Source organism: Rutidosis leptorrhynchoides, chromosome 7, assembly GCF_046630445.1.
Source record: "Rutidosis leptorrhynchoides isolate AG116_Rl617_1_P2 chromosome 7, CSIRO_AGI_Rlap_v1, whole genome shotgun sequence".
NCBI lineage: Eukaryota > Viridiplantae > Streptophyta > Magnoliopsida > Asterales > Asteraceae > Rutidosis > Rutidosis leptorrhynchoides.
Window position 1 is genome coordinate 162,454,567 of NC_092339.1, and position 15,719 is coordinate 162,470,285.

At 32.7% G+C, this 15,719-nt stretch overlaps 1 protein-coding gene across 1 annotated transcript; it reads right to left on the minus strand.

The window, feature by feature from the left end:
- Window positions 1-5,458: 5,458 nt before the first annotated feature.
- Window positions 5,459-8,350, minus strand: LOC139857925 (peroxidase 3-like). The gene is made up of 5 exons (XM_071846772.1): window positions 8,222-8,350; window positions 7,788-8,087; window positions 7,147-7,344; window positions 6,893-7,055; window positions 5,459-6,064 (listed from the first exon to the last, which is right to left on the minus strand). Exons 2-5 carry the CDS (start codon window positions 7,983-7,985, stop codon window positions 5,655-5,657), a joined length of 969 nt encoding a protein of 322 aa, XP_071702873.1. The 5' UTR covers window positions 7,986-8,087; window positions 8,222-8,350; the 3' UTR covers window positions 5,459-5,654.
- Between the last annotated feature and the right edge of the window lie 7,369 nt (window positions 8,351-15,719).

Genomic DNA, 15,719 nt, shown 5'->3' on the forward strand with positions numbered 1-15,719 from the left:
AGATTCGTTTCCGACTTTTCCCGTATTGCTCGTCCTTTAACCTCGTTAACTCACGAAGGAAAGAAATTCATTTGGTCTGCCGAACAAGAGTCGACATTTCGAATCTTAAAGAAGAAGTTAACCACCGCACCGATCTTACATCTTCCCGAAGGCAATGATGATTTTGTAGTATTTCGTGATACCTCCAAACAAGGTTTTGGGTGTGTGTTAATACAACGAAAGAAAGTTGTTGCTTACGTTTCCCGACAATTGAAATTTACGAACAAAACTGCACGACACACGATCTTGAATTAAGAACCGTTATCTTTGCACTTAAAACGTGGAGACACTATCTTTAGGGAAATCAAAAGTACCACTCTCACTGACCACAAAAGCCTCCAACACATTTTCGATCAAAAATAACTCAACATGAGACAAAGACGATGGATTGAAACTTTATATGATTATGATTGTGAACTTCGTTACCATCCGGGTAAGGCAAATGTTATAACTGGTGTCTTGAGCCGAAAGGAAAGAATTGAACCTCTCCGTGTCTGAACCTTAAACGTGATTATCCACACCAACCTTACTAGCCAAATTCGTGTAGCAAAAAATGGAGCTCAAATATGAAAATAATTCTAAGTGAACACCTGAAGGGCCCCCTCTCTCGACTCGAAATCAAAGAAACTGAAATTCGTTGTTTTGCCTGAAGGAATTGGATACCTAATTATGGGCTCGATCAACCTCCTCATCATCACGTACCATGTTACATTACTCTGTAATTTTCCTTGCTACCATCTAAAAACTCTGAGAATGTTGATAATACAACCCAAGGATACATCTTTCTACATTGACTTATCGTCCTTATGCTTCTGATATATGGCCAGCTACTACTCTACTCCGAAATATATAACTACGTGTACTATCTCGTTTCCACCGAGTCTCAACTTTTGACCACAAGATGCGCGATGTGACTATACCAAAATGAAAACTCCTCCTATCATTTTGCTCATACTTACGTTTAAGGAAATCCCATCATCCAAACTATCAATGGGGAGAGACTCTTCACATTATACTAGTATTCGCCACGAGGGTGAATAGTCCTAATGAACGTTTTCAGAAACCAATAAGAAACGTGTTCCAACAAACGTTTTTCAGAAACCGACAAGATGGGAAAAACTTGTACAACTATACATTATAGGAATTCTATCTCGACACGGTGTGCCATTGTCATTTATTTCGGAACAAGATGCTCGTTTCACTTCTAGACTTACAAGAAGCCTCGGGAGCACGCTTAGACATGAGTACCGTGTGTTATCCATGAACCGACAGACCAAGCAAACGTACAATTCAAACCTTGGAAGATATATTACGAACTTGTAATTTTTATTCTTAGCCGAATTCCCTTACTACAATAGCTATCATCCGAGTCTTAACGTCACACCTTTTGAAATCTTATATGACAGGAAACGTCATTCTCCTTTTGTAGAACCAAGTAAATGATAATCAAATCACCGGACCCGCACTCATTCATGAAATAACCGTTAAGATCGTTCAAATTCAAGAAAGGCTCAAGACGGCCCGTAGTCACCAAAAGAGCTATGTCGATGTTAGACGTAAACCTCTCGAATTCCAAATGGGTGACCGCGTAATATTAAAAGTCACACCTTAGAAAGGTGTAATCCGTTTCGGGAAACGTAGAAAGCTAAATCCGCAGAATATTGATCCTTTTGAAATCTTGGGGCGTATCGGACCCGTTGCATACCGTTTAGATCTTCTGACTCAATTAAGTTTTGTTCATCCTATATTCCATGTATCAAACTTAAAAAGGTGTCTTGCAGAACAAGGATTTGTTATTCCTTTCGATGAGCTTACTATCGATGACAAACTCCACTTCATAGGAGAACCGGTTGGAATCATGGATCTTGAAACTAAACCCTAAAACAGAGTAAAATTCCTATTGTCAAAATTCGTTTGGATACCAAAAGAGGACCCGAGTTTACGTGGGAAGACGAGATCAAACGAAAGGGTACCCTCACTTATTCGTAGAATTGGCAATGCGGGTTCTCAATGAAGAAACGACAACTACTACTTCCAACTAAATTTCGGGATGAAATTTCTTTTAAGGTGTAGGTAATGTAACAACCCTCCTTTTTCGGTTAATTTATTTTAACGCCCGTCTTTTTTTTATAATAATAACTTTCGTTATTTAAATTCGTATCATCCTTTAACTAACGTTCTTAATATTCTCGTTATTGGATTTTAACATCTTTCGTTTACTCTCGCGTATTTAAAATAATTCGTTTGGTTAATTCAAGCACCCGGTTTTAAAATTGGGGGACTAAAGTTGTCAAGTGGGCAAAATAGTTGACTAGGTCAACTAGTCAACCCACCTCCCCACCATTCATTTCATTCATCCACCTCCCACCATTTTCACTACTTCCATTTTCTCTCATTTTCACTCAAATCAAAGATTCATCATCTAAATCCAATTTTGCAAGCAAACATCAAAACAAATTACATATTTGTAATCCTTGCATCATCCTCTTCATTTTGGTACCAATTTCATGTTCTTGATGTTCTTGACTTAAAAGTGTGTTAATTAGTGTCTATGGCTCAAGTCTAACATGAATATGTGATTGGTTTGTTAGATTTTGTTGTTTTGAGTAACTAGCATGAACACTTGAAATGGGTGTTTTAATCTTTGATTTTGGTTGATTAAATGTTGTTATTATGCTAAAGTTCATGTATTAAATGTGTTACTAGCATCATTAGCTTCGTTTTGGTATGTAGGTTGACTTGGAAAAACTCCATTTACAAATTGTGGAATTCATGATTTTTGGTTAGGGTTTAGTAACCTTGAATATGAATTTTGATGCATTGAATGCTATGAAATGTTGTTAGTAAGTGTTTAGTTGCAATGTATGTTTAATTACCTTCGAAACGGCATATTGTATGTGTAAATTGGATTCCCGAATCACCATTTGCATTTTGAGCTTGAAATGTTAAATAATGATCATTCGACAAGGTTTTGGTTATTGTAAATGATGGATTTGATTAATGATATGTGTTTAGTTGTATTCCTCGTTAAATTACATTTCCAACGATATAAGATACGTGTTTTGAATGTTTACGGTTCATAAGTTGTGTTTGAAAGAAGTTTGATTCGAGTCTACACTTAAAACAGCCCAGACTTCTGACCAAGTGTTAAGCCGCGGCGCGGCTCTTCTAGCCACGACGCGGCTTAAACCGTGGAAAAATGGTTGTCCAAATTTGCATTTTCGCGTTTAATTCTAACTATGCTACGCACCTCCGATTAACATGAAACTTGTTCTATAATGCTCATATATGATAAATTAACTTAGAAAAATTGTCCGAGACCCGACCCGAACACGTTGACTTTTTCGTTGACTTTGACCAAAGTTTAACTTTTAGTCAAACTTAACCAAATACTTATGTAATCGTTCTAACCTTCTTTTATACTTATATCTTGCATGAAACTTGACAACTTGATTCACATGCTACATAATCGAGTCGTAACGAGCCATATGACTAATTGAACAACTTTGACCGACCTCGTATTTTACCGGTATTGATACAACCTACTTGTTTAGGTCAAGACTAGCATTCATTCATGCAAACATTTACTTTGTGAAGTACCTTTATACTCGTGCACTCGAGGTGAGATCATAGTCCCATCTTTTCAGTAACTTTTATACTTTTAAATCATGGGATGAGAAACATATATGGTTTATAAATTTATACTTTGAACACAAGTACGAAAACAAACATTCCACGTACGAGTTAGAACAAAAATCCTCAATTCAATTATCATTAGTTACACTTGCAGGGTGTAAGCGAGTAATTATGTTGTGTGGCCATACGAGTTTGACGAACCTTCATTCGGACGGTTCGCTACCGTTAGCGAATGAAATATAATTTTATCGTGTATAGTGTAGGCTCTAACACTATGGATTCAGAGGTATTATTCAGTTAAGCTTTGATAATTGGGTGCTCGTGATACAAACAACAACTTTTGGAATGCAAACGATTTAGATAATCAACTTTATACTTGCTTGTGGTTCAAAACAACGTTTTAAAATACACCTATGATTTCACCAACGTTTTTCGTTGACAGTTTTCTATATGTTTTCTCAGGTTCTTTATTGAATACTTGATACATGCTTCCGCGTATACTTATACTTGCTTGGGGTCAAGCATACATGCATACATTCTGATTACTTGCTTGGGGTCAAGCATACATACATACGCTATTGATAGCATTCGTGATTTTCAACTTATATTATGTCGCAAATTATTTCATTCATAATTTACAACTTTTGTAAACTTAAACTTGTTGTCGAACCGTTTGGTAAAACTTAAAACTTTACAAGTCTTATACGTTTCAAATGAATGCGACATAATTTTGGTCCACGCGTCTTATTTAGGGACTATGACCACGTAACGGGACCTAAGTTAACGGCGCCGTCAGTAGCGATTTTGGCGGGTCGTTACATTGTCATAATTAGTACTTTTTTTTGTATAAAGCTTACATTGGAGCAAAAAAATTTATACTTTTTTGAAGATCAACCTACAAAATCGATCAACTTTATTTATCAGGTCAACGGTTTACATTAACACATATTTTTAAAGTTTATGGCCTATAATAGTATTTTTTTGAATATATGGACTACATTGGGACAAAATAAAAAATATATGGCCCTTGAGTAGCCTTAACCCAAAGAAATATATCATTTTCAAGATATATTTCAACCTAATACCCTGAGTTAGTTTTGTATATGTGTTTTATAATCTATTACTTGCATAGGGTTATAGCTGCTCAAGACACAGAGACAAACACACAAGTAACAAAAACTCCAACATCACAAACTCAAAACAAGAAGGAAAAACAAATTAGTCAACCCATCAACTAAAAGAGCACATTTTAATGAAAATGAAGACCAAGAATCCAAGAAAACAGGACTGGAAGTTAACGATCCTTAGATATGTTTTATCCGAAATCAACGTTCGTATTTCTAATAAACTAATCTTAGGTATGGAAACAACTAAACAACTTATATAACCATATTACCTATGTGAATAACTATAACACCGCAACCAGTAACAACTATCAGCACCTCACAATACAGTACAAAAAGCTCACAAAACGGAACCGCAACAACATGTTGTCCATTCCGTAGCTAGTAATTACTAAACGTAATAAACTCACATGATTAACAAAAAACGCACCCATCTTAATAGTCTAGTATTTCTATTTGGATTGTCTAAATTTAAAAGTCTACTTCCATTAATAGATAAGAATAATTAGGTAGATTTCCTTTATGTCTTTAATTTTTTCATATTTGACAAAAAAAAAAAAAAAAATAAGTAAAAAGTAAGGGATAAGTAATGGGACAGAACTTTTTTTTAAAATGTGTGTGTATATTGTTTGTGGACTGTTAACATGAGATGGAGGGAGTATATAATACCTCATTTATTTATTCAATCTTATATTTGTTCACAAGCTACTATCGTTTCTATTATTCTTATCAAGTAAAAGTAAACACGTACATGATCACATCTTTACTTGATCTTATTTATCACACAAAAAACAAACTCACTTATTTCAAACATAAATAAAGATACCAAATAACTTCAATTTAATTTAATCACTCTTAGCTATTTACAAATGCGCAACGCTTTCGAATCTCACCGGTGGTTCCGGTTTTCACACCAACTTGATTCATTTTCTCCATCGACAACGCAAACTCACTGAAGAAATTGAGTGATCCTTGAAGAAGTTGGTTAATAAACGTTGTCGTATTAGTGTTCTTCAATAAGTTCGAATCAGACTCAAATAGTCCTCTTCGTTTTAGCACTGACGCGTAATAGCTAAGATCAAAAGTTTTACGGCTTCCTGGATCCATTTCGAGTATTGTTGTAGTGTCGTTTTGTGTCCTGCATTTTTGTCTGAGTTTGTCGGCATACTCACTATCGAGTGAGGGATCTCGATCGCCCACACCCGTAAAATTGTATAGACGATTGTTGAGTGATGGACAATGTGAGATTCCAATAGTATGAGCACCTGAAATAACAGTGCGACACATTAACATTTAAATGCAGGGCTAATAATTTTGACTCATTAACTAGACAATGGATGATTATTACTAGCGAATCAAATAAAAATTTGAATCTAAATACTTAAAGATATGCCCCACGTTATTATTATAAAATATTTAAGTATTCATATTTATCAATTAATAATCAATTATTTTTTATTTAAGATTGTTGAAAGAAATGTGAAATGCTTTGCCCCACTGAACTCAAACCCGATCAAAAACTTTTTTTTATAGATAACAATTTTATAAATGAATATAATTCCACCAAGAAACTAGTAAACATATCAATTAATAATCAATTATTTTTTATTTAAGATTGATGAAAGAAATGTGAAATGCTTTGCCCCACTGAACTCAAACCCGATCAAAAACTTTTTTTTATAGATAACAATTTTATAAATGAATATAATTCCACCAAGAAACTAGTAAACATATCAATCACTGACCCTATATTAATAATTAAAAACTCAATTCTAAAACATAATAACCCCGTGACCCTAAATAAACGACCTAAAAGAAATTTCAATTAAAGCCTCAAACAAATATCACGTTCATACCAATAATTTAAAAGCTACGTCTGCAATCAAATCAACATCAAACATGACCACTTAAAAACAATCGTCAATTAAAATATATTTTATTTAGAAACTATTTAACTCAATAAATCATCAAAAAAACTATACCATGCAAATAATTCAACTACATTATTGTGTTCTAGAATTTTCTTAATTATTTTCTAAAAATAAGAATAACAAATCTTAGCTCTACGGATTTGTTAGCAAAACAGAACATACCCGAAAGTAAAACGAGATCCTTCAAATCAAGACTTTTATTCGCAAACTTTTGTATGAGTGTAGTAATGTTGTCAAATGGAGCTGGAATTTGGGCTAGCGCCTCTGATTGATTCGAAATCAGCCCGTCTCTTCGACCCGTTGGCACTTTCCAAGAAGGACCTCCCTTTAATCGTAACAAAAACATAAAACCATTTACAAACGAACATTTTATATTCGTAATGTAATGTCGAATTTAATGAAATTTGACTACTTACAGTGAGAACAATAGAGTCTCTAGCAGCAAGAGCAATAATATCAGCACAAGAAACAATGCCCGGACATTCTGCTTCGACTAAACTTTTGATTGCATCAATGAAACCAAATCCTCGTACAGTTAAGTTTGGAGTTGCGGTTTTTTCGGTTTGATTCCCAGAACTTGATGTAGAATTCAAAAGGACTGATCCATCACACCCCTATAAATTTAAGCAACAATATTAGTATTAGTTTAGTAAGATAAAATAGGTAAAGATGGTAATCGGATAAGGATTGTCATTTTTGTCGTTTAACGTCCACTGTATCCCCTTTTGTTCACTCGTTTGAGGTACATAATGGCGTTTTTGAATCTTGAAATATAACGAATTGTATGAAGTTAAATAAGTAAAATCATGTTAGAAGATAAGTTTGATTATGACTCGAGAGGTTTAAATCTCTTCTTCAAGAAATAAAAAATGGGCCCCACAATATAATGATAAAAGATACATACTCACTTTAAACAAGATAAAACCTTCATATCCTGTTACTACATGACTAATTAATGCCATATGGAAGCTAAGTATCACTACTTTTTATTAACATGATTAAATGAGCAACAAATTATTAAATTAAATTATATAATGAAAAGAAAAAATAGACGAACCCGAACGAAACAATCATGAAAATGCATTCTAATAAGAGCAGCAGCAAGTGATGGAGCATTTGGGATATGTTGATTAACATAATCTTGCACAATCTTTTCGGCTTTCGGGCAAGAACTCGAGTAAAACCCCATTTGAAGTTGACATCTAACCGATCCAATAATCGCTAAAACACACAAAATTAAGCAAACTCCTTTCATTTCTTGATTAATTAAGCTCACTATTGCACTACTGATCCTTGAAACTTAGAGCATATATATAGTAATATAGATATAGCTATTGAGCTAATCAGCATCTAATACCTGTTTTTAAAACACGCATAAAAAGCCAAGTTAAATTAAATAATAGAGAATAGTTAGTGAATTACGAGATCTGTAGTTGAAATTATCTTAGATGATTTTTTAATTAAAAAAATTAAATAATCAACATGCCTCACCTAATACACATGCATGAAGCTAAGTGACATCAGATTTAGACACACAATTGACTCACACAGTTAATTGTTTTTGATATGTGTCGGTCATTAATTCAAGGCCAAGATATGATATTTATATGATTAAGTAATTAGTTGTATTATTTATACAAATTAATTATATTAAAAAAGTTATAAAAGTGCAGACGGGAAAGCATATTACTGTAGATAAAGAAGGAAGAATATGAAATAATGAGTGGTTTTGGTAACCTGCTACCTTTTAGAATCTGGACATGCAGAACATGCAAATTATTGGAATTGCCAATTGTCCAAATTCTATTCATCCATGTTATCATATTTGATTATTTGAAATTAACGAATAAAACAAATGAACTCTTCGCTGCGGGATGTTTTCGGTCGATTAACTGGTGGTGGTTTTATCGGTTAATTGATGTTTAAAAAACTAAAGATATAAAAAAGTTAGGGAAAGGAGTTTTTTAAAAATGAAAAAGAAAAAAAATTATGTATAAAAAAGTCGGATTATTAAAATACCCCCGAATTGAGAGGTATTTACGGTAATATCATCATGAATACTACTTAATTCACCATGGTTAGTATATAGATGATGATAGTTATAACCAAAATGTATACGAATTAGAACTTGCGGGCATAGCTGAATAGTTCCCCCATTTACTTTATGTTATGGGATAGGGAGAGGTCATGAGTTCGATTCTTAGGGATGACATGATTTTCTTTAAATCAATTGAACGCCAATAATGGTGGTATATATTGACCCTATATGGAGGTTTTACCGAATTCGTTCACGGACCTCTACTCGGAACCACTGCCCGAATGGATGTGTTCCCGGGTACTGTAGATCGGGTTCGGGTTTCCGCCCGAACGTGCGTGTTACGTGCAAATGATGAGGGTCGTTGAAATAAATGATCTACTGATACTAAAAAATCGTCGTTAAAAAAAATGTATACGAATTAATATAAAATTTGTTGAAGCTTTTATTATCATCTATCAATCATTTTAGTTAATCAATTTAGTTGAAACTAAGTGTTTTTCCTCGAATGTTCAAAAACTTTCGATTAATTATTTTTCTTGTCAAAAATACAACACCTATTTTCCGCCAATAATAAAGGGTTGCATTTTTTTCATTTTTAACGCTAAAAAATAAATAACAGATTTATGAGTACTTTTTGGTTGTTTGCTTTCATAGGAAACATATAGATTACACACAAACGCTCTAAAATTTTGATTTGTGATTAATTGCCAATATACAAATTTTCATTCTTATACCCTTTTCTAGAACCTTGGTAATTATTGGATCGAGATTCTTTATAGATGAAACTAGTGGAGGAGCCCTCGCTTCGCGTCAGGACTCCGTTTCAGATATAATTTGTTGTGTTTGGTTCGTAAAATTATTTCGTGTTTAATGGTTATGTCGGTTAAACCTATCCCAAATCGTACGAAAATTTAAAGGCGGTTATAAAGTTAGGTGGATTTGTTGGGGAGTTTTATGGAAAATAAAAAAGTTACGATTTGGTCCTTGAACTTTAACTTTAGACCCCTATGGAGTTTACATTTTTTACCCTAGGAATTTACATTTGGCGCCGCAAAATTTATAATGGTTCTCAATGTTTAGTGTGGTGTCATTGTGGGTACAACCTTTTTTACACGACGTATAAACGATTAATGCATGGGGAAGAACTATTCATAAAGTCTTTGTCTTTTCGAGATGTAGAGAATATATATATATATATATATATATATATATATATATATATATATATATATATATATATATATATATATATATATATATATATATATATATAAAGAGTTACGTAGTTAATTTATAATAAGAAAAAAAGTTAAATAATAATAAAGTGAAAAATTATGTGGTTGATTTAATAATAATAATAATAATAATAATAATAATAATAATAATAATAATAATAATAATAATAATAATAATGAATAGTTGTTAGTTAGTAAAAATTATGGGATCGATTTATAATAAATAAGAAGTGTAATGGTTAAAGTATAAAATGTGAAAACTATGTGGTAAGTTTGTAACAGCTATAAAGTTAAGTATTATAAAGGGCGAGATTGAATTGTGAAAATATAAAAAGTTTGAGGGGTGTTTGTGAAACTATTGAGGGCTACTATTCATTTGATCTATATCATTTACATATATAGAATAATATCTACACTATTTAGAAATCAATCTAGATTATCATTTCATACCTCGTTGATAACAACATTTCGTAAGCAAAACAATTTCGCTTTTCATATTTTTAATTTTCAGATTTTGAGTAAATTTTTTGTCGTATTGTATCAACGTACGTTGGTATGAAACATTTTCGTATCTTGAGGTGCCAGTGGAAAGCGACGGAAACAATCGCGACATAATTAGATTGGGTCGGGTACGTCTAGACTCTCTTTTAAGTAGCGCAATATGACACACTTGATCTATTTAAGTAATTGTTTTCTATACTGTCTATAACCATCTCATGATTACACAGTGGTTACAGTACTGATTTTTTTTATAGGAGGTCACATGTTCAAACCCCATATTTTGAAGTGAGAAAAAAAAATGGTCAAAAGAGGTTGCAGATAATTCGGTTAGACTATATATATATGAGTAAAAGTTACTCCATCTACTCCAAAAAAAAAAAAAACCTTATGCGATCTATTTATGTATTTATCATTTACACATTGTCTATGATCAATATTTCAAAACTACAAAGGAAATTAACTACAACCACGATCATCATCATCATATAGTTTAAACCAAATTTCCCCAATGATATACTACTTGGAAAATTAGCTCAAATGTGCTTTTTAATTTTTTATGTTATACTTTTTTATTTTTATTTTTATTTCCAAAATATACCATTCATTAGAATGAGGTTTTATTCTGAGTAAAAATATTCTAACACAACACTGCGACGTTCGAACAAATTGTAGCCGAGTTCAAATCAAAAGTTTTTCGAACGTATGGTGTCATGACCTCGTTCACGGAGTTAGAACAATTTCAGTATGTTTGAATAGATTTGTGTTCTAACATAAGTTTGAACAAGTTAGTTCTAACTCAACAAAAATTGTTCTAACTCATCAAAGCTTGTTCGAACTTTGAAAGATCGTAACTTTTAATTCGTAGCTCCATTTTAGTCACATTTTTTTTAACATGTGTGTTTTTCGAGATCTATTTGTTTGTATTAATGTAGAAGTTCCAAATTATATTTGAAAATCGACCTTATGTTGCGATTTGTGTTTTACGCACAAATTTCACAAATTTGTACATAAAGAGAATTTAACAAACAAAGACCACACTAACTAAACAGAGTTACAGTTTGAATGTTCATTCTCTCACCTTTGTATGAACAACTTATTTATCAATAACGAAGTTACGATTTAAAAGTTATGAATTTCTGAAAACTGCCTCATAAAACAGCCACAACTGCTTTTGCTGTTGTTGTACGACAACCACACAACAACTGCATATCCACTTTTTAATGACCCTAAAATCAAGTTTGGACTCAAAAAACTCAAACATGTCAAATTTGAATTTAAAGCTTGTCGGGAATAATTTCTATACCAACTACTCCCTCCGTCCCAGTTCAATTGTCCTGTTTTGACTTTAAAGGTCTTTTGTTTCCAACTTTGACTTTAAATTATTTTTTGTGTGTTATATAATACTTGATAAACATTATACCGATAAAAATATATTCAAAATCCAATCCATTGATATAAATTTTATTGATTAATATACAATACAAACAAAAATATTCAAGGTCAAAGTAAGAAAGAAAAGACCTCTCTAGGAGAAACAGGACAATTGAACTGGGACAGAGGGAGCATCAGTTTTCATCAAAACTTAACCAAATTTAAGCTACAAGTCCCAAAAGTAGATCTCGAGAGTCACTTTAGACAAATTACAAGTCCCTAAAGTAGATCTCGAGAGTCACTTTCGACAAATTGTTGGAGATTAAAATTGCAATTTAGTGACCTAAATGTTTCATATTCATATTACAAGTCTAATTTGACATTCTAGACATTTTTGTAACTTCAGATTCCCGAAATTATGCATATGGGTCAAAAATAGGCCCTTATGACCCAAATGTGGCGTAATTTTCACCTTTACTAAAAATAAGTCCAAAATTCATTTTCGTGACACCAACACTTGCGAATACACTTAACTTGGCATAGTTAACATATCAAAATCAACAAATACCGTATTTGGCACAATATGACCTAAACGGGTCGGGGGTCCAAATGGGCATTAAGAACTGTTTTAACCATATAACTTTTAAACAACAACAATTTCTTTCCCAAAATTACCAATTTGAAATTTCAACAAATAACCATATAAGCAAAAACCATAAGCAAAAGGGACGATCAAGTCAAACTCTCACACGGTATTTTAAAGACACCATATATACACACTTACTAAAAGTGCGTAATTCACAACAACCCTTCATAACCTCCTTTCCTTCCCGATGTTCAACTTTCCCATTGAATTTGTGAATGTGTACATAAAGTGCAAATTGCAACATAAAGTCGATTTCCAAGTAAAAATTAGGACTTCGACATTAATACACACATATAAATCTTCAAAACATACACACATCAGAAAAATGGTGCCTTAATTGGAGATACGAATCAGAAGATATGTTGCTTCAAAGTTCGAATAGGATTTGATGAGTTTTAACAATATTTTCTTAGTTAGAATGAAAACATGTTCGAACTTAAGTGTAACAGCGTACGTTTTTATACACAATGGAATTATTAAACCAAACTATATATATATATATATGTATATATATATATATATGTATATATATATGTATATATATGTATATATATATGTATATATATATATATATATATATATATATATGTATATATGTATATATATATGTATATATATATATATATATATATATATATATATGTATATATATATGTATATATATATGTATATATATATATATATATATATATATATATATATATATATATATATATATATATATATATATATATGTTAAAACCTATTAATAATGTACTATATACTTAAACTAGTGTTACGTTTCAAAAACATGTTAAACATAGTTATTACAAACATCAGAGTTATTTAGGGTGTCAAACATATTCAAAAGGTAATCGTCTTCTCTCGTCCCTGTCATGGAAAACAATCTAACATGCAATGGAGAATATGTGAGGAGTTAGCACAAAACTAAGTGAATGAAACTACTGAATATGTAGTAGTATATAGCATCAAGCTCTACTAACATCGCAAACATTAACATCATATATGCAACAATAACAACTACAACAAGAAGACCGATAACCTGTACGTGACCTGCAACCACTAGCTGATCGGGCTAGAAAATATCGTTAGTTCTTGTTACTGAATAATCGGTATAGTCTTCCAGATGCAACGTATGCATCGTTACGAACTATACTATTTAGATTGTAACAGTTAAACCCAACCTAACACTTCAAGGTTGACCTCTTGAGCCCAAACTAACAATTCAAGGTAGACTTCTTCCAATCAAACACTTTGTGCATATCAACAAGCATACATCAATATAGTGTGGTCAACAACAGTATATTCAAGACAGTCTAATCATGCAAATATAGAAAGATTATCACAACCTTCTACTCTACACTAATACCCGAAAAGATAGTTCCACTCACCTGAAGATATGAGGTTGTAACTCAGAGATCTTATTTTACCGAGCCTTCAACTTTTCTTTATCACTCGATAACATCATGGGAAAAGTCAGTATACATATTCAAGTCACATGCCAACTCTAAAGTAAGTAACTAATCTAGAGCATATAAGCACATCACATGGATTAAGATTGCACCTGACCCATTCCCTATAATTATAATTATGATTCTTATTCAACTTATAACACAACTTTTGTGAAGCCGCATCCGATCAAGATTGCGTGTTTCCCAGAAAGTATTCCGGCTTCTTAGGTCATTAGCTATAGAGTGAATATGTAACAAAATTTGTACACTTTGGAGTAGTCTGATAAGTCATTCGCGCTTGTGAAATTTCATACACGCGTGAGAGTCGCTTCATCTGTGAGAGTGACATCTGATACGTGCAGATGAACCAATCTCATGCAATAACATAGCTAACATCCACTTAAACATTATAGAGTTTAAAACATACAACAATACAAGTATTCCACATGGTTAAAATTCGTCTGTGCGGATCAGAAATTCATACGTACGAATAAAATATCATCTGTACAGTTCAGTTACAAGTCCATACTGTTCAGAACAACATGTCACGAGTGAACTCATCTGCACGGTTAATAATCTCATATGTACAGCTTAAGTTCTTGCAGACAGTAGGTTGTTCTTTGTGTTTTTAACCTCCATTCTCGTTTTGACATGTTTTGACACCAAAATTAGTTCAGAAAACATATAAAACACTTATATGAACTATTACTGTAACGACCCCAAATTCGTTTACCAAAAACAAAGAACTATTTTTTATAAGTTAGGCCCCATTAAAACGTTCATAATACATAACATTTCCAACTCCGTATTAACCAAAAACATAATATCATAACGATATGTTTAACAATTTATAACGAACCTTGGTACACAAATGACACATTACAAAAGGATTTGTAATAACGATCGAATCAAACAAAATACGGGTTAATACTCAATAACCCAACCCGATACCAAGAGCATAATCTCGGGGACTACAAATCTCCAATCCGCGTCCAAATATCGAAAAGCTACCCCGTTGAGCCTAAGCGCTTCTACGCATATAGTCTAACAACTAGCTAGCTTCACAATCACAATACCTGTAAAAAGGTAAACAACGAGAGGGGTAAGCATAAAGCTTAGTGAATGCAATAATTATACATACACATATATAATCTACTTACTTGCATACACTTACACAAATACCGTATACGAGCTAGCAATTCAACAACCATGCAATCACAATGCATAAACTAAATATCCGCAATTCACAATAAGCTAGCATCGCCAATAGCATATAATTCACAATTTAATATGCTAATACAAAACTCACATAATGATGGTTAACCAATAGTACAAGGGAATGGTGCTCGCGAAAGACCCTCGGTGTTCACAACATCCGTTAGTGTACTTAACCCCGCGTATCACTAACCCCCGGGTGGTGTCTTAACACCGCGACTAACCCACCCATCACGAAAAATGTGGTGTTTTAACGCCGCGACTAACCCACATGTCATTAACCCCGGAGTGGTGTCTTAACACCGTGACTAACCCGCTCATCACGTAAAATGCGGTGTCTTAACACCACGACTAACCCACATTTCATGCCACAGAAGTAAATACATCATATACATACACATATAATTATTCCACTCACCTTCGAATGCCCGCATAAGTCATGTATAATATGATCTCCGTCCACAAATTCGAGCAAGTAACCACCTATAACACAAATAGGCACAATATACACATAAATATATATTCTCTAATA